The sequence below is a fragment of the Rhinatrema bivittatum genome, chromosome 13 (genome assembly GCF_901001135.1).
Source record: "Rhinatrema bivittatum chromosome 13, aRhiBiv1.1, whole genome shotgun sequence".
NCBI lineage: Eukaryota > Metazoa > Chordata > Amphibia > Gymnophiona > Rhinatrematidae > Rhinatrema > Rhinatrema bivittatum.
The window spans coordinates 26,913,873-26,941,083 of record NC_042627.1 but is presented as its reverse complement, the minus strand read 5'-3'; the positions used below and the strand labels follow the sequence as shown (position 1 = coordinate 26,941,083).

The window sequence follows — 27,211 nt, the reverse complement described above, 5'->3', positions numbered from 1 at the left end:
CCCTTTACTGATATATTTTCAACAATTTTTGCACAATCGATGTTACTTATTCCATGCAATAGCTGTCTTTCAAAACAAAATATTTCTGCTACGATGAACTACTTTATAAGAAATGCATTTAAAGTACAGAATATGGAAAGGGCATTTTTAGGGATGCTTTTGTTCATCATAGTTCTAGTTTTGGTGATCATCAATTTCACTACAGTGTAGGAGAAACAAAACATCCTTTCACCTGGCAATAGGCGTTACTCCGATAAGGGGCAATGAATGGCCAACAAACAATTCTACACAGAAAAGTGGTGTAATACATGAAAAACTATCCAGCTCTTTGCCAGCAACTGTAACACACCAAGGGGCAATTTTCAAACTGTGCATACTTTCTCTTTGAAACTTGGGGCACAAAGTATGCCTGCTCCCTTGCATCTGCTTTTTTTGTGGGGAGAGTTCTGCTTGAAAAAGTCTGTGCATGGCATAGAAAATGCCATCCATGTGCATACTTTTAATCATACTCCCAGGAAGGTCTCCTTTCAACGCAACTAAAAGTACAGCAGGCAATCTTCAGATGGCCGATTTATGCAGGAAAAACATTTTTACCTGCAGAAATTTCTTTGAAAATTGGCCTCAGTTACATAAATTCAAAACAATTTACTCTTATTTTGGCCAGAAGATACTTTTTTTTTTTTTTTTTTTTTTAACATGAACATTTTTATATCCCAATACAAAGCAATAGAGGTCTGTTTTCAGTAACAGTGAAAATAATATAGTTCCCAATAATCCCAAGATTCTACAATATTCTAATTTATTTTACTCAATGTATATCTCCCCTTTCTGGCAAAGGTAAGGAATAATAAGTTATACAATACAATAAATGAATTATGCTAAAAAAAAGATAAAATTTTAATACCACCATAAAATAAAACAAATACAACAACATTCTACAAGTTGTACTGAAACATCCACTTACCTATCCCTGTTGTATCCCACTTCAGCTGTTGCATTTGGGGAAGGAATAAGCATGTCTACCACTCCCGTCTCAAGTTCCTTAGAGGTTTTTAAAAAAATATTAGGTGCATCAAAGCATATCAAAGTACTGCATTTCTTTTCTACTTCAGAGTTTAAGAATAACAGTTACCATCTAAAACTAATCATGTAGGTTGTAGAAAGCAACAGGATGGGCAGGAATCCAGATCTAAAACTCTTCATGCTTCCTATCCGGACTAAGATCAAATACTAATGATTTGACAAAAGCAGGATAAAAAGATGTCCCCAATATTGGACCATTTCTTAGGGATGTGCAGCAGGGACGGATTCGTCCCATTCAGTATTCGTATTTGTGGGGAGCCAAATCCGTTGCATCCATTCTCGGGGGACCCAGATCTGTTCATTAGTTACGTATGTATTCGTTTCCCAAAAAACCCCAGCCCAACCCTTTAAATTTAATTAACTACAACCCCCCACCCTGCTGACCCCCCCCAAGACTTACCAAAAGTCCCTGGTGGTCCAGCGGGGGTCCTGGCGCGATCTCCTGCACTCGGGCTGTCGGCTGCCGGTATTCAAAATGGCGCCGATAGCCTTTGCCCTCACTATGTCACAGGGGCTACCGGTGCCATTGATCGGCCCCTGTCACATGGTAAGAGCACAAGATGGCACCGGCCGTCCATTGCTCCTACCATGTGACAGGGGCCGACCAATGGCACCGGTAGCCCCTGTGACATAGTGAGGGCAAAGGCTATCGGCGCCATTTTGAATGCCGGCAGCCAACAGCCCTAGTGCAGGAGATCACGCCAGGCCCCCCGCTGGACCACCAGGGACTTTTGGTAAGTCTTGGGGGGGGGGGCAGGAGGGTGGAGGGTTCGCCATACGTTTCGTGACCCCACAAATACAACGAATAAGGACATATATGTTTCTATCCAATCTTGGGCTGCAATCCATTTAACTTTTTCTGACAGGAAATTATGTATTATATGGGTAGGTTTTCCAGTTGCAATCACATCACAATCTTTTAACCATCTCTAAGGAACATAAATATGAAATCAAAATAAAATTATTTTCCCATTTTCAGAACTGTAAACAACACTTTAACGCAGCAAAAATGTGCAATGTGTAGGCATATACTGGACATTAATGCCCTATTTGTTTAGAGGAGTATGTATCGTCCAGTCCCACCACTGAGATGTTTGTGGGCATGGGGTATGGGGTGCATTTGCTATATGTTTTTAAGGGAATAAATAAACATGTGGATAAAGGTGAGTCAGTTGATATAGTGCACCTAGATTTCCAGAAAGCATCTGACATAGCCCCTCATGAGAGACGTCTTAGGAAATTAAAATGTCTTGGGATAGGAGGCAATGTTCTATTGTGGATTGTAAACTGGTTAAAAGATAGAAAACAGAGAGTAAGGCTAAATGGTAAATTTGCCCAAGGGAGAAAGGTGAATAGTGGCATGCCCCAGGGAGCTGTTCTGGCCCACTGCTTTTTAATATATTTATAAATGACCTGGAAATAGGAACACGTGAGGAGATCAAATTTGCCAATGCAACAAAATTATTCAAATTTTTTAAATCAAAAGAGGATTGTGAGAAATTGCAAGAGGACCTTGCAAAACTGGGAAACAGTTTTACATGTATAAAGCACTTTACATGTTTAAGTAGGCTTTTGAAAATTGCTATGATATATGCTATTGATTGTCAATAGGGTTTATTTATTTATTTAATGGTTTTATATACCGGCGTTCATTGTACTTTAAGCACATATATGGGCCTTTGAAAATTGCTGTGATATATGCTACTCTTAGATGAAAATTACTCCCATGTCTAAGAATCTCAGGAATTACAATTTAAAAATCCAATTTAAAGAGCTTCAGTAAACCCCCTATATTTCCAGTTCCAAATGATCAAATAAAATCATCTGGATTTTTTGTACCTACTATTTTCTAAATTATATAATTTAAATTTATCCATAAATTGAAAAGGGACCAGGGACAACACAATCTTATAAGATCATTCATCAAAATGTGTTATGGCAAGAGTCGCTACTGTACCTTTAAGGAATTAAGGGTCAACCTTTTATTCAATCTATCCTGCAAAAATTCCAAAATGAGCGTGATCTTAACTGAACGAGGAAGCAACCCATAATCTTCATACCAAGCTCAAAGACTCGCCAAACCCGCATATAAACTAAGGAAGTGGAGAACTTCCTTGCTCGTAGCAAGGTGGTAATCACTGCAGCAGAATATTCATGCTTCAGCAAGTGAGCCCTCTCAATGGCCATACCATAAGACAAAATTGAGTTGGATCTTCGTGAAGAACAGGCCCCTTATGTAATAGATCCCTTGACGCCAGAAACCGGAGGAGGGAGTGTACCAGAAGCACCATCCCTCTGTGACTCTCAACCCTCTGAACTATTCTGCTCAACATGGGCCACAGGGTAAAGGCATACAGCACCTGCCCGAGAGTATCTATGCCCAATGACTTCAGATCTCTCCTGTGACTGAAGAATTGAGGAACTTTCACATTGCGAGAAGTCACCAGCAGGTCCAAAAATGGAAGGCCGCAGTGATCCACTATCAGCTGAAATGCCTTGTCGGACAATACCCATTCTCCTGAGTCCAGACTCTGCCTGCTGAGAATGTCTGCTCTTACATTGTCTTTTCCTGCAATGTGCTAGGTTGAGATCTCCTGAAGATGCACTTCCGCCCATTCCATAAGTTGGTCTATTTACTGCGACACTGGCCTTTGGTTCCCCCCTGACGATTGATGTAAACCACTGTCATTGCATTGTCCAACGTTATCCAGACCACTCAATCCTCCAACCTGTTGCCAAACTGTAAGCATACCAACCAGATCGCCCAGGCTTCCAGGCATTTGATGTTCCAGAGAGACTCTTCTGCACTCCAGCGCCCTTGCACTGTTAGTTCCTGACGGTGATCTCCCCAACCCTGGAGGCTCGCATCTGTCGTGGGTACTAGCCAGTTCAGTGATTTTAGGAAAACCCCCTTTTTCAGAAGATCCGCTTGTAACCACCACTATAGATGAGAGTAGACCTCCATTGGCAGGTGGAGCCCAATAGAATAGTCTTGAGACTGTGGGCTCCAACGAGACAGCAGGGAGCGCTGAAAAGGACGCATATGTGCCCTCGCCTATGGCATTTCTACCGCAGCACACAGAGAAAAGCCTAAGAGTAGGGCCTAGCCCAAGAAGGCTGCTCAACCCGCCAGGCTGCCCACGTCCCTTAAACTCCCTTGGGGCCGGGAACGAATGTCAAATCAGCATGCCGAGCACAGAGACCGGAGGAAGGAGGAAGGCCTACAAAAACCTCTCCTCAGTTTGTTTTTTTTTAAGCTCAGTCTGTCCCAGCTAAACACAGTCAGGGTAAGAGGGCATATACCGTCACTGCCTCGCTCGGCTTCCTGCACCTGCTGCCTTTCAGCTGTTTCAACAGTTAAGTCCACACCTGCTGAAAAACCAGCTACCGACCAAGGCACTCATCTGAGGGGCCATGCAAATCACCTCAGGAATTCTCAACTGGGGGAGGGACCATTTGGAATCACCGCAGAAGAGTGGGGCAAATTAATTTTCCTTCTTTTTCTCATTCTAAAATTTAAAAGCAATCCCCAGTAGGGAGATACACGTCCACCATCTGCCTGGAGATGGAGAACACTGGCAGGCTGATGCCATTTCAAGGGTATATATACTGTGATGTCAGCTTTGCTCTGTCTGCTGATAGAGGTGCATAACCCACTGGTTTTGGATTCATCTGTCTGGACGCTAAGAAATGACGTATTAATACATTTTGACAGTATACTAGAAAGTATCTTATAGCCTATGTTAAGATCCAAGAAGGGCAAGGATCACATGGGCACGAAGTTGCTTTTAATTGAACCAATAATCTAGATACTCGATCAGGGGATTCGGTGGGAAATTCATGCCATTCCATAACACTAAGATGTGAAATAATTCGAGCAGTATTAGTGGAAATGGGCTTCAAGGAAGTATGCACCAAAGCAATCTTATTTATGCAAAAATCTGCAAATGCCTCAGGGTCCAACACAATACTAGAATAGGTAGGATTGAGGTCTTCAAACAAGAGTTTTAGTATCCTATACAGTTCGCATGGTCTTTTCTAATTTTCAAAAGGATTTAGATATGTAAAAGTAGCATATTGTAGCAATTTTCTAAAGCCCATTTATGCACTTAAAGGTGAATTTTAAAAGCCTGGCATGTACCAAACCAGAAGATACATGCACAAAATGGGCCGACACATGCCGAGCGGATTTTAAAAGCCGCCTGAGTACGCGCAAACTTGTCGCTATGAGCACAAATGAAAAGTTCCAAAAAAGAGGTGGGGCATGGGCAGGATCTAGGCAGGGCAGGGGCGTTCCTAAATTTAAAATAGAAATTTGTACGCAAATACGTACGTGCACAGGAACACGCTGGGGGTACCCTGCTGCGTAACTTTACTTCTTCTATGGATGACGTATAAGTCGTAAAATAAAAAAAATTCTACGTAGATAAGTGAAATTTTAAAGGTTGGGGCTAATATGGGAGAAGGGAGGCTATTAAACTAGGGGGGTTTGGAAGTCTTATTCCTTCCCTGGGTGAACTGGGAAAACTGGTAATGGCATCAACATGCAAGTCTATTAAAATCCTTTCACTTACGTGATAGAAGTGGCATTTGTGCACAATCAGGCTATTTTATAACATATGTGCATACATGTGCATTTGTTATAAAATGGTCATGTTCCTGGGTGCAGGCTAACGAATGCGCGTACATGTATGCCCACACGCCTGCTTAAAAGTTAGTCTTAAATTGTTCTTATGCACATAAAACCTATTGACAATTCATAGCATTTATTGTTGCAATTTTCAAAAGCCAATTTACACACAAAGTATTTACACGAGTAAAACCCATTTTTAAGCATGTACACCCTTTTGAAAATTATCTCCATAACTTTTTAAGCCATGAGGAGTAATATACCTTCTTAGCTGCATCAAAAGAGGACTTATAAGATCATAAAGAAGCCTTATAATTAATTTTAGCCTACGCTTCGGTGTTGAAACTTCAGCCGTAGGCAGAAGTGCCCATTTAAACAAATATTCCGCCCTCTGTCCTCCCACACTTTTTGAGCTGGGACAAAAAATACAAAACAAAACAGAGTAAATGTATTGAGGATGCATTTATTCTGCAAAATCTTTAAATATTTGATATTTTATGTTGCAATACCTGGCACATTTCTGTAATGGTGTCGTCAAACACACCACCTGCATCATCTGCCCCTTCTCCAACCAGTTTCACTTTCCAGGCACGGGAGGGTAGTCTGAGGTCTGAAGCATTTAACTTTACCACTTGCCTTGCAATTTGTACAAAAATAGGTTTACATTTTCGACCTCTTTAAAAGAAAATATAAAAAAACAAAACAAAAAATGGTTGATAAATATTTAGGCTTGATTAAACCAATATATGCTAATCTACCTTCTTTTTATTTGCTATTTGTTGCTTGTCTATCATCACTTATGCATTGTGCTTTATTGCCAGATATGATATGTAGAAATGCAACATGCTCTATACTGGCAGCACAGTGGACATGTTGTTAATTCTTTTAGCCAGAAATTGTAAATTTAGATTAAAAAAAAAACCAAACAAACAAACACATTACAAACCTTGTGGATATTCTTTTTACAGTAATTTGAGGCCCATAGTTCTTTCCCTGAACCATGGTCTTTCCTATGGAACGCACCATGGGGAGTGTATAGACTCTTGGTGCTAGTAAAGGTCTCAGTTGTCCTTGGACAATTCCCCATGTTCCTGCATTATAATGAGATGTACTGTTCTGTAATAAAACAACAACATTATTATACAGACTTGCTCTAAAAAAAAGACAACTAAAGCAAGAGTAACTTTTGGAACATGTATGGGGCTCCTGATGTTCCATGTTGTATTTTTTGCAAATATAGTTGTAGTAGCAATGTGCTAACTGCAGAGAAAATGAAGCATTCTAAACATCCTGCCAGGCTCTGCCCCATCTCTATGGTCTCTTACCAACATTCAGCAGAATTCAAATTTATAGTTCTTGACAATCAACATGATAAATGTTACAGAAACAAAACAAAAGTTGTTTACCTATAATATGAGTTCTCTGAACTTGGCAGCCCACAACTCACACAGCTGGGTGATGTCACAGATGGTGACAACACACAGAACACAGTTTCCAGAGCTTTATTTTTAGAGGTACAGGTCCCCCTGGAGCATATGCAGAAGTTCCCACATCCTTGGCTCTGTTATACTAATGCACTTAATTCCGAAGGGAAGGTGGGAGGGTTTGTGTTACTGCTAAACTGCTGTCTTCAGAGAAAACTTGTCACAGGCAAGCAACTTTGTTTTCTCTAAAGACAAACAGGTCACCATCACACAAATGGGACTCCCTAGCTAAGGGCCCTCCTCAAACACTGTTTCCTTGGTCCTTGGCTGTGATACCTTCGAAAGAAGGAAGGTGGTTCTGGAAAGTTTCTCAAGCACAGCATGAGGATCCTTCATGATCTCCACCGCTTCTTTAATTGTCTCCAAAGAGATTTTCTCTTTTCTCTGCAATATCTTCAAGCATACAACCATGAGAGTCTGCATTCATCAATAGCCACTGTAGAGGCTCTTGTTTCAAAAATATTATATGCAGAACGTATAAGATACTTGTGCCTAAGTGATTTGAATCCATCTTGATTCTCCAAGGAAGGAGATCAGTGAATTCCTTTTCTAAAACAGAATGTTAGTGTTGGACCATGTAGATTTTGTAAGAAGCTATGAAGGACTATAGCACAGTATTCTAATAATGTATCCCAAAACGGTCAAGAGTCTAGCTATCCTGCCCCAGTGGAACAGAAACATGGGAATTTCTGCAAATGCTCAGATAGCCACATGCATTGGGGGGGGGGGCAAATTTTCGTAAAATATGCACAGCAACGCAATCGGGCCTTCCTCAATTCCCTCCCAGTCCGCTCTAATTAAGGAGCGGATTGGGAGGGAACTTCCCTAACCCCCTACCTACAACTTCCTCCCTCTTCCCCTCTCCTCCCCACCCCCTAAACCAAACCTATCTTTCCCTAATTTTTTATTTTATTACTTACTGTTCCTCCAGAGCAGAAGCAAGTTATGCGTGCCGGCCGGCTGCTAGCGCTCGCTTCCCCAGAACAGTGGCTAATGGCCGCTGTCCCTCCCTGCCCAGACCACGTCCCCGGCCCGCCCCTTTTTCAGGGCCCGGCACTTGTGCGCATAGCTGGGCCCATTATAAAATGCATGCTGTGAGCGCAAGGCCCGACCACACGCGTAAGCCCTGGTTTTTACGCACGTAGGCCTTTGAAAATTTGGCCTTCAGTGTTCTGGCACTATTGGTAATATCACCCAACTGTGTCATAGTAATCAAAATATATATTTCAAAGAATTTTTAATTACAAGTTTTTATATGCTGCTTATAAAAGAATAAACATGCTAAGTGGTTTACAGACAAACAGCAAAAATAAATATAAAACAAAACTAATCAAACAATGAAATGCAAATAAAACATATGCTGCATGTATTAGTCCAACAGAATGCAAGATAAATGGAAACTATTTTCTATTCAACAGAGCTCCTAGATTTTTAATTATTTTGAAATAATGTTTAGAAAAACAGGTTATCTTGAAAAAAAATGCATAATGACAAAGACAGAATAAATTATGTAGTTAAAAACTCTATTTATGGCAACACAATCTTTCAGCTATTTTTACATTACCTGGTTATTGGGGCTGAGATTAAGTAGTCTCCATGAGGAGTACATGAGATCTGAAAAGTGGTATAGGAGCCTAAGCCTGGCCCTAACTGTGTGTGTGCTCACTTCCTTCAGAGAGCCATATTGTGGGGGAATCACATCAGGTAAACCAAGCTGCAAGGGTACCGAAACACCTAAGAGAGAACCAAGACAAATTAGACAAGAGAAACATTCCAGTAAGTTATTACTTTGATCCTTTTTTACTTCCCAATAAGACAGAAATAATTGATTGTCCAAGATCAGAAATCAGAGACCTAAATACAAAATGTCTCCATGCAACAGGGGTTGTGACATGAGCAAGAAAATTCCACAAGGGGAGAATAGTGGATTTATTTTTAATTTTTTTTTTTGTATCATGGTTCAAACAAAAATAAAGTACCATATATCTGATATAGAAAATACAACTTTAAAGATAACGGAATGAATCATCAATAATTAGATGAATTATAGAAAAACTACATATCACAATCATTTTACAGGTATACACAAACGAACACATACATTCACAAAAATGACATGACAACACTCATTCATCCCATTCAAGAGAGTCAACACCATTGAGTAATAAATCCTAATAATTTCAAGTGATCTTTGATAGGATCAGACAATAGAGCATAAAATGATGTCCATGCTGGTTTATAACCTTTTGATAGAGAGCGATGCATAAATAAAACATCCAATGCATGCATCTAATCAGCCGTAACAGTCAATCAAGAAGGAGAATCTAGGTGAATCCAACACTTGAAAATACAGAATAAAGTCATTTACAAGGCTACAAAATAATTTCAAATATCCATTTGAGACTGGCAAAGAAAATAAAGAGGAGCCCATCAATATAAATCTACCATCATGTGCAGGTCGGAACCCAGTAACATTATGAATCACAGAAAACACTTCTTCCCAAAAATGAAAAATCTTGTGACATAACCAAAATTTAAAGTTGCAACCAAAAAGAAGCTATCATCTTCACCATATTATCTAATAAACTCATCTTGATTTCACCGATCGCTTCTTTTTGGTTGCTATAACCAAAATGTATGCATTAGCGAGCCTTTCTCAATCTTGCATCTAGGATAAAGATCTGTTTGAGATCTCCCAAATCCATATTGCTTTAATTTTATTAATATAGCTGTGATGTAGTAATTTGAAGAATAATTCTTTATATTTTGCATCCACAGAAATTTTTGTACAGTTTTGAAAATGTAACATTCTTATTGGATGTACACGACACATGGCTTGTGACCACCAAAAGGAGAGATCAGATAATATATCAGAAATCTGTTTTATCAAATGCAATTTATACTACCAGGATAGCTTATTCATTTTTATCCCATGTAGTATATTGACTCCACCAAAGAATCTGGTGAGAATAGTCCTGAAAACTCTCTTCCTGGGTAACATCATGCTAGGTTGAGAGAACACTGCACAAATCTCATCTTTGTGTGAGTTTCCTCACTCCGAAGGTCATCAAATGTTCACAAGAGAACACTGTTCTGTACATTCGTCTCACTTTTGAATGTCAAAGTGGCCCCTAACCTCTACACTAATAACTAAACCTCACCTCGAGTTACTAGGTGGGCCTCCTATAGAGATATGAATACCTACCTAGTATGATGGCACTATGGCTAGCCTCTCTCTCTCTCTAGTATGAGGGCCCTGATAGCTAGGCTGGCTCTCCAGCAGCTTAAAATACTAAAAACGCTATTTGCGAAAACATCACAAAGCGCGATAAAGCCATATTGAATGGCTTTATGCAAATGAAAAAGGTGTAGTTAAAATCCATGTTAAAGCCGTGCAATATGGCTTCGCAAAATTGTGAAGCCAGCCCACTTGGCCACAAATCCCGCCCCAAACTCCTCCTCTTTTTCTGATTTGCATCGCACCATGCGTTATGGTGTTTTCGCATTTTTTTTGCACGGTCAGACAGCAACATAAATAACTACACTGATTGTAGAAGTGATGGAGTTATTTATGTTGCTATCTGTCCGTGCAAAAAAATCAGACCTCTGAACAAAAGAATAATTGAGCACATGAGTGCAGTAAATAGAAAGGTAGATGGCAAACCCTTAGTTGCTCATAGCATTGAAGCAGGTCACATTTTTGATGATTACAGAATCTGTGCTATTAAGAAATTAAGTAAGAATTGGAGAGGTGGAGACTTTGACAAGAACCTTTTGCGACTTGAACAGAAATTCATAGATGATTTTAATACCCTTTTACCTAATGGTCTCAATCATGAAATTGACTTTTCTGGGTTTTTATAACATATGGTAGATCTTCTTTTATACAGTGTCTGTTCTATTTTTATTACAATATGTAAGATCTAGGTGTCACCTCTCAGTTGTAAGTGTTCACAAGCAACCTCCCTCAATTTTTTGTTTTTTAATTTTTAAGTTTTTTATTATATTTATCACATTTTCAAATTTCACATATTTTATACATTGATATACAGTTTTCACATTTCTGTACATAACTAATCACCTAATTTGTAATTTTACTCCTCTTAACATTGCTGGTACCTATATTCTCTCTCATATTTTTGTAATTTACGCCTATACCTCATAGGTTTACACCTTTGTTTTTATAAATTTATTTTATGCACACTTTTATTGACTTCATGTTGTTTTAATAGACTCCCTGGTTTTAAATGGCCCCATTTTTTATTACACTTTTTAAATGGTTCAGTTTACTATTTATTTTTTACTATTTATTATCTATTTATCTTTTACTATTTATTTATTTTTTACCATTAATAGCTATGTTTTTTTAAACATTTTTATATAATAATATTTTTGACTTTACATAAGCGGATTAGGTATACCGTTTAGAATTAATACTTTTTAATACACTCCCCATTTTTAAATGCCCCTTTTCAAGTAATGTCCCGGTTTAAACATAGTTTTTTACCCAGCTCATAGGCAGGTTTTGGCGCGAAAATACAATGATTTAAATGGCTTTGAAAAGCCCGCATGACTACAGCACATATCTGGTTTGACAGCAATAACCACAGAGGCGCGTTTGAATAGTGGTTTCAAAAGGTAGACATACACAATTTATGTCAGGTTAGTTTCTATTCTAAATATTTTTATATGGTCCGTTTTAACATTATTCCCCCTTATTATATCACATTATTATAATTTATAGCTCATATTTAGTTTTATATTTTTTTAAATTTTATATTTAAAATTTTAAAATTTATTATTTATTAATTTTTATATTTTTTATTTTACAGAAACAGATTTGGCACACTTCTGTTTATAATTTATACTTTTTAATATACTCCCGGTTTTAAATGTCCCGGTTTTAAACAATAACTCTCCCAATCTCCGCTACAAGTGAGACCTAGCTAATATATATATCTCAATGTTAATCTCACCCTCCTATGCCTAACAATTTTTTGTGTGTCAATTTTTATACATTTTTATATCTTTTAATTAAAAAATAATATGGAATGGAAAAGGTAAGTTTCATACATATGAATGCATGCCTCCTCGGCCTTGCTTCAATTTTGTAATGTAATCATAAGCTTACCGACCTTCCAATCCCTTTTTGTTTATATTCCTTCTTTATTTTAATCAGTGTGTGAATAAATAGTAAAATTATTCTCTATATAACGCCAGTGCTGGCTTTTAGCTTATCTAAGATATTTATAATCAAAACGCCATTAATATAAACCTATTTAAGGTAAGATTTTATACTAGGAAAATGTCCGTACTAAACGCCATGATGGCAAAGTATAGAAAACGTGTCACTTATCTCCCAACACAGCTGTGTTTCGAAAAAATATCCTTTCTTCCTCAGGGGAGTTTGTATCCTTTTAATGGAACGCGCTCTCAAGTTCCGCCAGTTCTGCAGACTCTTCTCCTGGCCCGAATTTGAATATCTCCTGCCTCAAAGTGGCAAGCGCTAATTCAATGGCGTGCAATATCTCCTGCCTCAAAGTGGCAAACGCTAATTCAATGGCGTGCTAATTCAATGGCGGTTTTAAACATAGCATTTTACCCCATTCGCAGGCAGGTTTTGGCACGAAAATACAATGATTTAAAAGGCTTTGAAAAGCACGCATGCCTACAGTACATATTCGGCTTGACAGCAGTGGTCGAACAGTAGTCACAGGTAATCTTGTTCATGGATTTAAAAGTACTAATTTAAAGTTTTCCGTCTTCTTTATGCCTATGAAAAACTGACCGCACAGTTACCAATGCCTTTTAACATTACCTATAATGAACGGGGTAGCACTTGTACTACAGTATATTTTACTTTTCAACCTAAGGATTTATGCCCTTATTTGCCATTGTTTATAGTGGAATCGGCATACTACTGGATTTGATGCTAGTTGAATCAGTTGCTAACAGATACTACCGACTCCAACAGGTAGACAAGTATAAATTGTATTTGCTTTTAGCCATTGTTTGATTTTCACACCAATAGGCAACGTTTGTATTTTTATACATTTTATATTTTCTCATACATTTTTTATCCCATATTATATTTTATCCTATATTTTATTTTACATTTTGATTTTCTATCTACAATCCATATCCATTACATATAGGTACCTTCTCATTTATTGTTCATATTTTTAAGCTTTTTAATTTGGTTAGTAATTTATACTATAACCTTATATGCTACTGATATTTTTTATGGGAGGTTAAGGTTGCCGACACTAACAACTATTTCTTATATAGATAACCCACGGATGAACATTGAATTTTATTCTAAAACTTATGATCACAACAATATGACTATCATGATATAACAGTACAGTTATGGGTAAACTACACCTTCAGTTTTACCACCTTTTTGTTCTATATTTGTGAGTATTCTCCTTTTAAATCACTCCTGTTATTTAATATCATTTAATATGATTTAATCATTAATGTCTGTATGGTGTATATATGTCTATATTTGTTTATATTTGTAATTTGTTTGCTCAGTTATAGATGTCTTATTTGTTCTATATTTATTATGTCTGTTTTTATAATAGCCCCTGAAGCAGCTCAGAATTGAGCGAAACTCAGCCTGAGTCGGGCATTTTATTTCAATAAAGTTCACTTGGTGTTTACCAATCTTCTTTGTTTTCTCACTAGGACATGCACTGGTGGCAAATTACTATTTTTTTCATAAGGAGGGCTATTGTGCCTGGTAGGAGAGAGTGTTTATGTTGCTGTTACTGAGATGACACCAGAAATATTTTTTTTGTATGGTAAATTGAATGGGGAATGTCCTAGTTCTGTTCTGCATCCATTTTTGGGGGATCAGGGCAGTTCCTGTAGATACAGAGTATATGTTTACATTTAGCTCCGTGACGATCAGTGTCTCACATATGCGAGAACCATCTGTAGGGTGTGTCCTGACAGAAAAAAAGATTGAGAACCACTGCTTTAATGGCCAGGGCAGGGAGAAAAACACAAACAACTTTGCAAAAACACAGTAAACAAGAAAGGTTATTTGTTAATACCTGGTGCTTTTGGTGGCACTGGTGGAGCCGTCCAGGCTGCACTATGACAACGCCCTGCTGAAATCTGTCGAATGCTTTTTCCCTGCAGCACAGTTGTTAACGTTGGTTCCCTGACATGGTTCGTGTGGCCAAGTCCAAGCTGGCAATTAAAAATGATAAATTAATGATAGGCATAATGCAACAACATTTCATTATTAAGTACCTTATGTATTTAGAACTTTTCCTATAGACAGAAAATGGGAGAAAACCTGTAGTGCATAGGTTTTTAAGTACTGATATTAGACACAATCCTCTCAACTAGAATTCCTAACTAACTCCACGTCATTGGATATACTTGTAAAACACTCCTATTTATTCAACTTCCATCTCTGAAAATTCTATGATTTTTATTTTTGCTTTTAATTAATGCAAAATTCCAAACTACAAATCTCATAATGATTGGGCGTGAAAAAGACAGAACTGGCCCAAAAGTATTTGGGATGGCTTGGAGTTTACCTTAAAATGTAAGCTTCCAAAAAGTAGGTCATTTGTGAATCCCTATGCTGGCGAGCCAGTCATTCTGGCTCGCCAGAATGACGGCTACTGCCTGGAGATAATACCCTGATTCAATAAACATACACATGGTTACTGTGACTCCAACATCGCTCTAAGCTACAACAGCAAGAGGAAATGTGGAAAAAAGGATTCGCACTCACAAAGCGGGGAGTAGCTGGCTTGTTATGGCGGTTACTACCCCAAACCAAATAAGCCTGATACTTCACTTTCAACCCATATCCAGCATAGCTCTCTGCTTCAACGGCAGGGGAGAAGAAAAACTGATACTTCACGCATATCCAGCATAGCGCTCTGCTTCAACGGCAGGGGAGAAGAAAAACTGATACTTCACGCATATCCAGCATAGCTCCCTGCTTCAACGGCAGGGGAGAAGAAAAACTGATACTTCACGCATATCCAGCATAGCTCTCTGCTTCAACGGCAGGGGAGAAGAAAAACTGATACTTCACGCATATCCAGCATAGCTCTCTGCTTCAACGGCAGGGGAGAAGAAAAACTGATACTTCACGCATATCCAGCATAGCTCCCTGCTTCAACGGCAGGGGAGAAGAAAAACTGATACTTCACGCATATCCAGCATAGCTCTCTGCTTCAACGGCAGGGGAGAAGAAAAAAGGATTCGCACTCACAAAGCGGGGAGTAGCTGGCTTGTTACGGCGGGTACTACCCCAAACCAAATAAGCCTGATACTTCACTTTCAATGCATTTCCAGCATAGCTCTCTGCTTTAACGGCAGGGGAGAAGAAAAACTGATACTTCACGCATATCCAGCATAGCTCTCTGCTTCAATGGCAGGGGAGAAGAAAAACTGATACTTCACGCATATCCAGCATAGCTCTCTGCTTCAACGGCAGGGGAGAAGAAAAACTGATACTACACGCATATCCAGCATAGCTCCCTGCTTCAACGGCAGGGGAGAAGAAAAACTGATACTACACGCATATCCAGCATAGCTCCCTGCTTCAACGGCAGGGGAGAAGAAAAACAACCAATAAGGGCTGAATAACATAGTCTGGGTAAAACAAATAAGCATGGGTGTAGCTTGCTTATTGCGACAGTTACTTCCCCTACTACCCCTAACTAATCAAGCTTGATATTTCACTTGGATGCAGCTCCATCACTGCTCTCTACATTAATGGTGGGGGTGGAAGGGAAATAGAACCAAAGAGCTAAGAGAAACAGATAAGTATGAGAAAAAATGTGTGAAGCTTGCTGGGCAGACTGGATGGGCCGTTTGGTCTTCTTCTGCCGCCATTTCTATGTTTCTATATGTTTCTATGTTTCCAGCATAGCTCTCTGCTTCAACGGCAGGGGAGAAGAAAAACAACCAATAAGGGCTGAATAACATAGTCTGGGTAAAACAAATAAGCATGGGTGTAACTTGCTTATGGTGGCGGTTACTACCCCTATCTAATCAAGCTTGATAGTTCACTTGGAAGCAGCTCCATCACTGCTCTCTACATTAATGGTGGGGGTGGAAGGGAAATAGAACCAAAGGTTACTAGGAGCTAAGAGAAACAGATAAGTATGAGAAAAAAAGAAGTGTGAAGCTTGCTGGGCAGACTGGATGGGCCTTTTGGTCTTCTGCCGTCGTTTCTATGTTTCTATTGAGGGATTAAAAATTGTATTGCGCAGAAAAAAAAATTTTTCTCCACAATTGTGTTCATTGGATAGCAACCAATCGTGCATAAGACCTGTTACCTATCATCCTGAGGAGCTTCTCAATGCCCTGTACCCAACAGACAACCATCCAGCTAACCTTCAGTTTCTTTTCAATCCAGATTTTGACATCAATTGGAGCCCCGATGTGGAAAACTTATGTCAAAGTTTCTGTAACTTTGACTAGGCACACTGAGAATGTCCAGCATGCCCTATACCACGCAGAGTCCCTCTTCAGTCTTGTAACATAGAATTACGATAAAAAATAAAAAAAATAGGAAAAACCCAACTCTGGGGAGTGGTGGGTGGGTTTCATGAGGATTAGCATCCGACTGTCCTCAGAGAACACTTGTTACAGGTAAGCAACTCTTTCTCAGAGGACAAGCAGGATGGTAGTCCTCACAGCTACAGGCTGCTCCCCAACATAAAAGGGGACCAACAGACACCTAACCAGGTGCCAACGGGCACAAGACCAGTGCTGCTGTTAACAGAGAGGGAGATAACAGCTCATTGTTTAGGTTCAGGCTATATCCCTCTCTGTTAACAGTAGCACTGGTCTTGTGCCCATTGGCACCTGGTTAGGTGTCTGTTGGGGAGCAGCCTGTAGCTGTGAGGACTACCATCCTGCTTGTCCTCGGAGAAAGAGTTGCTTACCTGTAACAACAGGTGACATGTGAATGTGTGGAGAGAATTCCACATTGGAGCCTTGCAGATCTCCACGGGAATTGCTTGCAAGTGGGCTACCGATGCTGCCATAGCTCTGACAGAATAAGCCTTGATATGACCCCCAAAGATGCAGTCCCGCCTGGGCATAATAGAAGGAGATGCAATCTGCTAGCCATCTGGATATGTCTGTTCCTATTCTTATCAAAAGAAACAAAAAGTTGGGTGGACTGTCTATGGGCTTCTGTCCGCTCCAGATAGAAGGCTAAGGCTTAATTGCAGTCCAAACTGTGCAGTACTCGTTCGCCTTAGTGTGAATGGGGGCTGGGAAAGAATATTGGCAGGACGATTGAATCATTAAGATGGAAATCTGTCACTACCTTAGGCAGGAACTTAGGGTACGTGTGTAAGACTACCCTATCATAATAAAATGTTGTATATGGTGGATAAGTCACTAAGGCCCGGAGCTCGTTGACCTGCGACCGCCACCAAAAATATGACCTTCCAGGTCAGGTGCTTCAGGTCAAAGGTGCGCAGCGGCTCAAAAGGAGCTTTCATCAGCTGAACGACCACCACATTGAGGTCCCAAGTCATTGCAAGAGGCTTCAGGGGAGGCTTCAACTGAAGCAGGCCCCGCATGAAACATACAACTATAGGCTGTACAGAGATGAGCATACCATATACACAATGGTGATATGTGCCAACTGCACTCAGATGAACTTTAATGGAGTTGATTTTCAATCCAGCCTCTGACAGGTGTAGAAGGTAATCAAACAGTATTTGTGTGGGGCAGGAGAACGGATCTAGGGCCTTCTGCTCACACCACATGGAAAACCTCCTTTGCTTCAGTCCATAGGACTTTCTAGTGGAAGACTTTCTAGAAGCCACCAGGACCTGAGAGACATCTTCTGAAAGATCAAGCAGCTGAAGAATCAACCTCTCCGAAAAGATTCTCTCCCATACTTGGCATGTCAGTGAGTTGTTACGTAAGAACGTAAGAACAAAAAAAGGAGTACCTCTGGTCAGAGATCCAAGGCCCGCAGCCATGTCATTCTGTGGGCATAGATTCCTGCTACAGAGGCTCTCAATGCTGTTTCAAATCATTGACCTCGTGTTTCCCGCACTCCAGACCATTATGGACCAGTGACATGAGGGTGTCTCGCTGCTGTTAGGCAGCTGCTTAGCCACCTCCAGCACCTGCTTCCATATGCCCCACAAGTACTGGCTCATGTAGAGCTAGTAGACAGCGATGTGGGCAATAAGCATGGCACCTTGGAACATCTTCCTCCCACGAGCATCCATCGCTCTGTGGTCCTTCCCCGGGGGCACCAAGGAATGGGTCCAAGAGTGCTTGGCCCTCTTGAGAGCGGATTCAACCTCCACCAACTGGTGAGGCAACTGATGCTTATCGAATCTGGCAGCCTTCTGGATGAGGTAAACCCCATCTGCTTTCTTGTTAACAGGAGGCACTGTGAGGGAATGGCAATGGCCACTGTATAGATAGGGGGTGGCCTCGGTGCCACTCCAGGCATCGATGCTGTTCCGTAACTGGCACCAGCTGGGTTGGTAATGCACCAATGAGCACGCTGAGCTTCTCCAGAAGTGTAACCGGTTCCAGTGCTATCTGTGCCACAGGACCGAAGCCCTGCAGTGCCCGCTCCACTGCCAGCTTGATTCAGCACTCCAGCTCCTTCTCAAATGTTGTCGATATCAACACACACTGGGAGGAAGGAGGGGTGGCCAGATCTTCTTTGGACCCGCGAGGGGGATCAGTGACTGGCACCAGAACCAGTGGAGACTGTTGTGGACTGCTGGCACCAATAGAGGATGGGCTCTCCTCGCTGCAGGGTCACTTCAGGGGCATTGCAGCAGAAGCCTATGCATCCCCGCACCCAGCACTATGCATCGACGGGGACCGATGCTTCTTAGGCTTCCCATGATGCTTGTCCTTGATACTCGTATGCCTAGTCAAAGTTCTAGCAAATTTGACATATGTTTTATGTATCAGGGCTCCATCTAATGATGTCACCCATGTGTGAGGACTACCATCTTGCTTGTCCTTGGAAAATTAGATGTAGAACTAGATGCAGAACTCCCAAAAGGGGAGCAGGGGGTGCTTGTAGTGTGGGAATATATGAATGGGGAACAATTAGAAGTAATTCTTTTCTCTCTAAAGGGAAGTATTTTCATTGGTTTTGTACTGATGGGGACTTGCAAGTGGCTATGCAAAAATTCTGACACAAGGGAGTCTGAAAACATGAGGCTCCTCTCATCAAAAGCTTAAGCAGCAACATGCAAATTACTGGTGAACAAAAATGAAAACTTTACTATACTCCAAAAGTAAACCAAACTAATAGGTAAAATTTTTACCAAGAGAGAAAGCAAATGTTGCTTACCTGTAACAGGTGTTCTCACAGGTCAGCAGGATGTTAGTCCTCACATATGGGTGACATCACAGGATGGAGCCCAATCATAGAAAACTTCTGTCAAAGTTTCCAGAACTTTGACTGGCCCCTACTGGGCATGCCCAGCATGGCACTAACCCTGCAGCCAGCAAGGGTCTCCCCCTTCAGTCTTATTCAAAAGCTACAGGCAGTGCTGAAAAATAAAATAATAAAACGTTACAAACCCAACACCGCAGGGAGGCGGGCGGGTTTCGTGAGGACTAACATCCTGCTGTCCTGTGAGAACACCTGTTACATGTAAGCAACATTTGTTTTCTCACAGGACAAGCATGATGGTAGTCCTCACATAATGGGTGAGTACCGAGCTGAGGATCTCCGAACGTACCCAAATGTACAAATGTACCAAATGTACCCAAAGGCGTGCAACAGGCATAACAATTGGGGTGGAAGTTGGTAGAGGGCATCCTGAACCCCATCGGGCAAGCTGAAGGGTGTTGGTACGTCAAGTTGTAAATAGGTTACGAAGGACAGACTGGCCGAAGATGGAATATTGTCTTCCGGCTTTGTCCAAGCAATAGTGGGCTGCAAAGGTGTGGAGAGAACTCCAGGTGGCGGCCCTGCAAACGTCAGGAAGCGGCACCGATCATAGGTGTGCTACTGAAGTTGCCATGGCCCATGCTTTAACAAGGTCTTGAAATGAAATGCCCGCTTGCTGATAGCAAAAGAATATGCAGTCCGCCAACCAAGAGGAGAGAGTCTGCTTATCCACAGGCTTCCCTAACTTGTTAGGGTGGAAAGAGACAAACAATTGAGTGCTTTCCCTGTGGGAAGCTGTACGGTCTAGGTAGAATGCTAGAGCCCATTTACAGTCAAGGGTATGCAGAGCCTGTTCTCCTGGATTGGAATGGGGCCTGGGAAAGAAGGTAGATAGTAAGTTCACTTAGAGAATAGCCACTGCCATTAGCAATGGTAACATGGAATAGACTGTTTTTGGGTACTTGCCAGGTTCTTGTGGCCTGGATTGGCCACTGTTGGAAACAGGTTGCTGGGCTTGATGGACCCTTGGTCTGACCCAGTATGGCATTTTCTTATGTTCTTAACTCCGATACTACCTTAGGCAAGAACTTAGGGTGAGTGCAGAGTACCACCTGGTTCTGCAGAAGTTTAGTGTAAGGCGGATAGGTAACTAGGGCCTGTAATTCACTAACTCTGTGAGCTGAAATGATTGCCAGAAGGAAAATCACTTTCCATGTGAGATAGCGAAGATCACAGGAGCAAAGAGGCTCGAATGGTGATTTTATGAGCCGACCCAAAACCAGGTTGAGGTCCCAAGAAGGGGCCGGGGGACACAGTGGAGGCTTGAGGTGAAGCAAGCCTTTCAGAAAACGTGTTACAAGGGATTGTACTGATATAGGAACATCCCCGATAGCTTTATGGAAGGAGGCTACCGCACTGACATGCATTCTGATGGAAGAAGTCTTTAGACCTGACTCTGATAAATGCCAGAGATAGTCCAAAAACTTCATGATTGGAAAGGAAAAGGGGTCAAGGGACTGAGAAGAGCACCATGATGTGAACCTTTTCCATTTGTAAGAGAAAGCTTTTCTCGTGGAAGGCTTCCGTGAAGCAATCAAGACACAGGAAACCGGTTCAGAAAGGTTAAGTGGCTGAAGGATTAACCTTTCAACATCCATGCCGTCAGGGACAAGGCGTGAAGATTGGGGTGGCGGAGGCAGCCGTCGTTTTGAGTGATCAGAAGCGGGTCCTTTCCCAAGGGAATGCGCCTGCAAATGGAAAAATATGCAGTATTGGAAACCACACTTGGCGTGACCTGTGAGGTGCTATCAGGATCATGGTTCCCTTGTCCTGACGTAACTTCATGAGAGTCTTCGAGAGAAGAGGAAGTGGAGGGAATGCGTAGAGTAGACCGGTTGTCCACGAGAGGGAGAATGCGTCTCTGGGCTGAGAGTGTTTGCTGCGAATGAGAGCAGAATTTCTCTACTTTGCGGTTTTGAGGAGACGCAAAGAGGTCTATCTGAGGATATCCCCATTGTTGGAAGATGGAGTTCGCCACCTAGGGGTTGAGAAACCACTTGTGCGGTTGAAAGATGCGACTCAGCCTGTCTGCCAACACATTGTCCACTCCCGGCAAGTAGGTGGCCCTGAGGTACATCGAATGGGAGAGAGCTTCCACCCAAATCTGTGCAGCTTCCTGACAAAGAAGGAAGGAGCCTGTGCCTCCCTGTTTGTTGATGTACCACATAGCCATCTGGTTGTCCGTCTGGATCAGGATAACTTGATTTGAGAGGCAATCCTGAATGCCCTGAGTGCATATCTGATTGCTCGAAGCTCCAGGAAATTTACTTGGTGTTTGGCTTCCTCTGGAGACCAAAAGCCTTGTGTCTGCAGATCGGCCATATGGGCTCTCCATCCGAGGTTGGAAGCATTGGTGGTGAGAATTAATTGAGGGTTTGGAGCCTGAAAGGGCAAGCCTTGGAGGAGATTGATCTAATTCTTCCAACAGGCTAGAGACTGACAGAGTGAGTCGGTTTCGTGGACAATGGTCGACAGGGGCTGAATGCTTTGAGTCCATTGAGACCTTAGAGTCCACTGCATGACTCTCATGGCCAAACGGGCCATTGGTGTGACCTGAACTGAGGATGCCATGTGTCCCAGGAGGATGAGAAAGTAGTGTGCAGTCGCGGAGTGCTGAGACTGCAGCTGGTGTGCAAGAGACACGAGAGTGAGAGCTCGCTGTCGAGGCAGAAAAGCCTTTGCCTGGAAGGTGTCCAAGTCTGCCCCAATGAACAACAAGGTTTGAGATGGGACTAAATAGGATTTGTCATAGCTGACGAGAAATCCTAATGAAATTAGGGTGTGTAAGTTTAGATTGAGGGACGACAGAGCAGCTTGCTGCGTGGGAGCCCTGATTAACCAGTCGTCCAGATAGGGGTAGACGTGAACACCTTGGGTCCTGAGGAAGGCTGCAACTACTACGAGGCATTTTGTGAAGACTCGTGGCACAGATGCAAAGCCGAATGGAAGCACTCGGTATTGATAGTGCTTGGGGCCTACTAGAAACCTCAGGTATTTGCGATGAGATGGAGTTATCACAATATGAGCGTATGTGTCCTGGAGGTCCAGAGAGCAGAGCCAGTCTCCTCTTTGTAGAAGAGGAAGAAGCGAGCCTAAGGTTACCATCTTGAACTTCTCTCGCTGGAGGTACTTGTTGAGGGCCCGTAGGTCCAGAATAGGACGAACGCCTCCTGATATTTTGGGGATTAGAAAGTACCGAGAATAGAACCCTAGGCAGTGCTGAGAGTAGGGTACTGGTTCTATTGCCTTGGACTGGAGGAGGAGGGAGACCTCCTGTTCCTGAAGGATGGAGTGATCGGATGTTCTCCACGTCGGTAGAGGTGGGGAGTCCGGTGGAATGGAGAAAAAGTTCAGATGGTAACCCTGAGCAATTATCGCTAGTACCCATTGGTCTGAGATGATTGAGTGCCATATGTTATGGAAATAGAACAATCGACCTCCCACTGGTATGTGAGGCAGTGGAATCTGGCTGCTGCTCTCTAGGTGGAAGTCAAAAACCTGAAGCAGGCCCTGGTTGAGGAGCTGCTTGTGGTTTTTGTTTACGCGTTTGATGAGACTGTGCTTTTTGAAAAGGTCTCGTGGCACGGGATCTGGTTGGTGGCGGGTAGGACTTCTTCGGGCGGAAGAAAGACTTTTTAGAGTCCTTTCTGAAGGGCTGTTTAGAAGAATAGTCAGAAGGCATCAGAGAGAGCTGTCTTAGGGTCTCTTGATGGTCCTTAAGTTCCGCCACCGTCCATTGAATCTGTTCTCCAAACAGATTATCTCCTACGCAAGGAAGGTCGGATAACCAGTCTTGTACCTCAGGGCGAAGGTCAGAAGACTTGAGCCAGGCCCATCTTCTTGCCGAAATAGCTGCAGATACCCTAGCGGCAGTATCAAAGATATCATAAGATGATCTGATCTCATGCTTGCCTGCCTCAAAACCCTTGTTTACTAGGGTTTGGAGCTGATCTTGAAATTGCTGAGGCAGGGAATCTGTCAAGTCTTGTATCTGCTTAAAAATGACCCTATTATATTGGGTTATATAGAGCTGATAAGTGGCAATTCTGGAGATGAGCATTGATCCTTGGAAGACTCGGCGACCAATGGCATCTAAAAACTTCTGTTCCTTGCCAGGGGAAAAGGAAGTGTGAGGCTTTGACCTCTTTGCTCTCTTCTGTGCAGATTCTACCACTACAGATTGGTGATCCAATTGTGGTTTCTGAAAGCCTGGAGCTGACTGCACCAAATAGGTAGTCTCAGCTTTTCTGTGGACTGGAGCAATGGTGCCAGGATGTTCCCAGTTCTTCTTCAGGAGATCCAGAAGAACCTGGTGGATAGGGATGGAGGTTATTACCTTGGGAGCATCCAGGAACTGGAGCAACTCCATCATCTAATGTCTATCATCCTGTTCAGTCTGTAATTGGAAGGGAACCAATTCAGACATTTCCTTCACAAAATTAATAAAGGAAAGTCCTCTGGAGGAGAACGCTTTCTACTTTCAGTGGGTGAAGGTGGTGAAGGCAAATCATCGGTGTCTGGTGAGGAATCATCAGTCCAGGTATCATAGGGATCAGCACCTGCACCTCTAGGATGTAGAGGGGGATGGGATGGTGGGATACCTGAAGGTCCTGGTCTAGGCTCTGAAGGAATCGAAGGAATAATAGAAGGCACTGGCGCAGGCATAGAGGGCATCGATGGGGGAGCTCGGTGGTGCCGACGGGCATATCGGTACTGATGGTTGGATCGGTGGCAATGGACGTATCGGCATTGATGGCTGAGGCATAACTCCCGAAGGAGGGATGCGAAACGGTGTTTCTCTTCCCGATGACAGAGTGAGCAGGGAGGACACTGGCGCCATCGGTGACCCAGGGTCCATCGGTGGAAAAGTGGCTATGAGCGCTTCCATCCTGGAGAGCAGCGATGCCAACGCTGCTGGAATCGGGTCGGTGATCGGTTCCACAGTCAGTATCGGTGTCAGAGGAACCTGGAGTGTTGCATCGCCTTGTCAATGGCCTCCTGAACCATCCGGTCCAGTTCTTCTCGGAGACCTGGAGCAAGCAGCCCCGACTCCAGAACAGAAGAAGGAGGCAGAGGCATAGCCGGAGGGACCACTGTTAAAGACGGAGTCACGGCTCCCAATGCCCTATCAGGGGAGGGTTGCCTCGGTGACCCGGTCGCTGAAAAGGTCGGTGCCTTTTCTGGATGGGGTTTCTTCGACGGCGGCTCGGACAGTGGCGAGGTCGATGATTTCGCTCCCTCAATGGTCCGAGACTTTCTATGCCGGTGGCAATGTTTGTCTCTACGATCCCCTCGGTCCTGAGGGGGAGTAGAGGATGTTGAAGGCTGAGATGTCATCGTTGCCGGACGGTCATCGGCCGGTGGACGATGCTGGTGCGAAGTTGATGGTGCCGATTCTGACGACGTCGATGCAATGGACGGAGTTGGGGTTTGAGCATGGAAGAGAAGTTCCATCGTCTCCATTCTAGCCTTGCGACCTTTTGGTGTCATAAGGGCACATTTGGTGCAGGTCAAGACATCATGCTCTCGTCCAAGACACATTACACAGACTTTATGGGGGTCTGTGATGGACATGGTATGATTACAGTCCGGGCACCGACGGAACCTCGACACCATGGCAAAAATTGAGCCGTAGTACGGTCGAATGCCAGTAGGCCACAAGGGCCAAACTCGATGGTAATCGTCGGAAAACGGGCCAAACTCGACGGTAATCGTCGGAAAACGGGTAAAAACTTACCGGAGTACCGCGGCTTGAAAAAGTTCGAGGCGGGACCTCTGTGGGGCAAATTAACTTTTAGTAATTCCGTGAGGAAAATTCCTGTCAGGAATCTCTGCAGAGCTCCTTAACCGTGAGGCTACTGCTGCTTGGAAAAAAAGAATACTGAAGGGGGACCCTGCTGGCTGCAGGGTTAGTGCCATGCTGGGCATGCCCAGAGCGGCCAGTCAAAGTTCTGGAAACTTTGACAGAAGTTTTCCGTGATTGGGCTCCATCCTGTGTTGTCACCCATATGTGAGGACTATCATCCTGCTTGTCCTGTGAGAAAGGCTCAGACACAAGAAATATAAAAGCAATGCGAGTGACATCTCAGCCTAGGCGTATAGAAATACATGTATATCTTTGTACAAATATGTCCAGAGAAGTCCATCTTCCTGGCTACACTGAAGACAGGTTTAGAATAATCACAGTATTTACCTGTCCTTCTGAATTGCTGCCCCAGGCATACACATCTCCAGCTGATGATAAAGCAAGTGTGTGCTCTGCCCCTACTGCTATATCTTCAATAAAGATTCCAGACAGTACTGGGACTTGCTGAGGCCTGTTGTGATTTCGAGCTCGTCCTTCTGGTAAGCCAATCAGACGATCTAAAAAACGTATGAAAAGTGCCTGAATACCGCACACATATTCATTATAAATTACATTTAACAATGCCATATGTGGAGAAAACCAATCAAAATCAAGTAACCTGAAGAGCAAAATCAACCATAATGCCACATTTTAGGAGGCTTCATTATAGGGGTAAGTCACAAGAAATGCCAACTACAGAGTGTTGGGTAGGAAGTTATGTTGTGAGGCTAAAATAAGGGGCACTATTTCTATCCTTCTCCCACTCCACACATGCACAGTAAAATGCAGTAGGGTTGATACTTACTGCAGAATTTCCTGTCATTTGAAACCTTGGTCATTCTTTCAATATAATGCTTTTTAATATTTTCTTAATGCAGTTCCTTTCTTTGTTAACTGATCTACAACAAGACTGGTGAGCCTGACATCAATGCTGGGAAAAATGGCAGAAGCTATTTTAAAGAATAAAATTACTGAACATATAGACAGACATGATTTAATGGGAAAAAGCCAACAGGGATTTCCCCAAGAGAAGTCTTGCCTCACCAATCTGCTATATTTTTTTGGAGTCAGTTGATGAATACATGCTGGATCTGCAACAAGCATATATTCTTACCTTGTATCCTTTGCTATATATCTTCATATTTTGGGAGGCTTTCTTTTTTCCTTGTCCTATACAGGAAAATTACCTGATAATTTTAGTTTCTGTAGTACCACGGATCAATCCAGACTCCTGGGTTATGCCCCCTCCTCTAGCAGACAGAGACAGAGAAATTCTAAAGAACTCTGACGTATATAGCAGGCCTCCACCTACAGTCCATCAGTGTTGCTCAATCACAAAGCAGAATGGATGAAAAAAACCCAAACTAACTATATACACTAAGCTATAACCTTTAACTGGATCACTAACCCCAATTGGGAACAGACTCGGATGAATACGGAAAAACAAGATTGAACTGCAGACAGTTACTGAAAAAAGCGGACTCTCCATTACCTGTATGTGCCGAGTGGGCAGGACTCTGGACTGATCCATGGTACTACAGGAACGAAAATTATCAGGTAAGAAACTAAATTTTCCTTTTCCTGTACGTACCCGGATCAGTCCAGACTCCTGGGATGTTCCAGAGTTATTTTCTTACGTGGGATGGGATCCGGAGAGGCCCACTCTCAGCACACCTTCTCCAAATCCACCGGTGCCTGGAGCCTGGACATCCAGACGGTAATGTCTGGCA

The 27,211-nt window shown here is 42.5% G+C and overlaps 1 protein-coding gene across 7 annotated transcripts in view; it reads right to left on the bottom strand.

The window, feature by feature from the left end:
* Positions 1 to 27,211, bottom strand: part of HERC1 (HECT and RLD domain containing E3 ubiquitin protein ligase family member 1) — a 410,083-nt gene that overhangs the window by 13,821 nt on the left and 369,051 nt on the right. For all 7 annotated transcript variants that reach the window (XM_029575639.1, XM_029575640.1, XM_029575646.1 and 4 more), the window contains exons 69-74: positions 25,830 to 25,999; positions 14,259 to 14,397; positions 8,762 to 8,931; positions 6,660 to 6,829; positions 6,223 to 6,388; positions 965 to 1,041 (exon numbers count right to left, since the gene is read on the bottom strand). In XM_029575639.1, the coding sequence (XP_029431499.1) occupies positions 965 to 1,041; positions 6,223 to 6,388; positions 6,660 to 6,829; positions 8,762 to 8,931; positions 14,259 to 14,397; positions 25,830 to 25,999 (892 nt within the window). The remainder of the gene's footprint in view (positions 1 to 964; positions 1,042 to 6,222; positions 6,389 to 6,659; positions 6,830 to 8,761; positions 8,932 to 14,258; positions 14,398 to 25,829; positions 26,000 to 27,211) is intronic.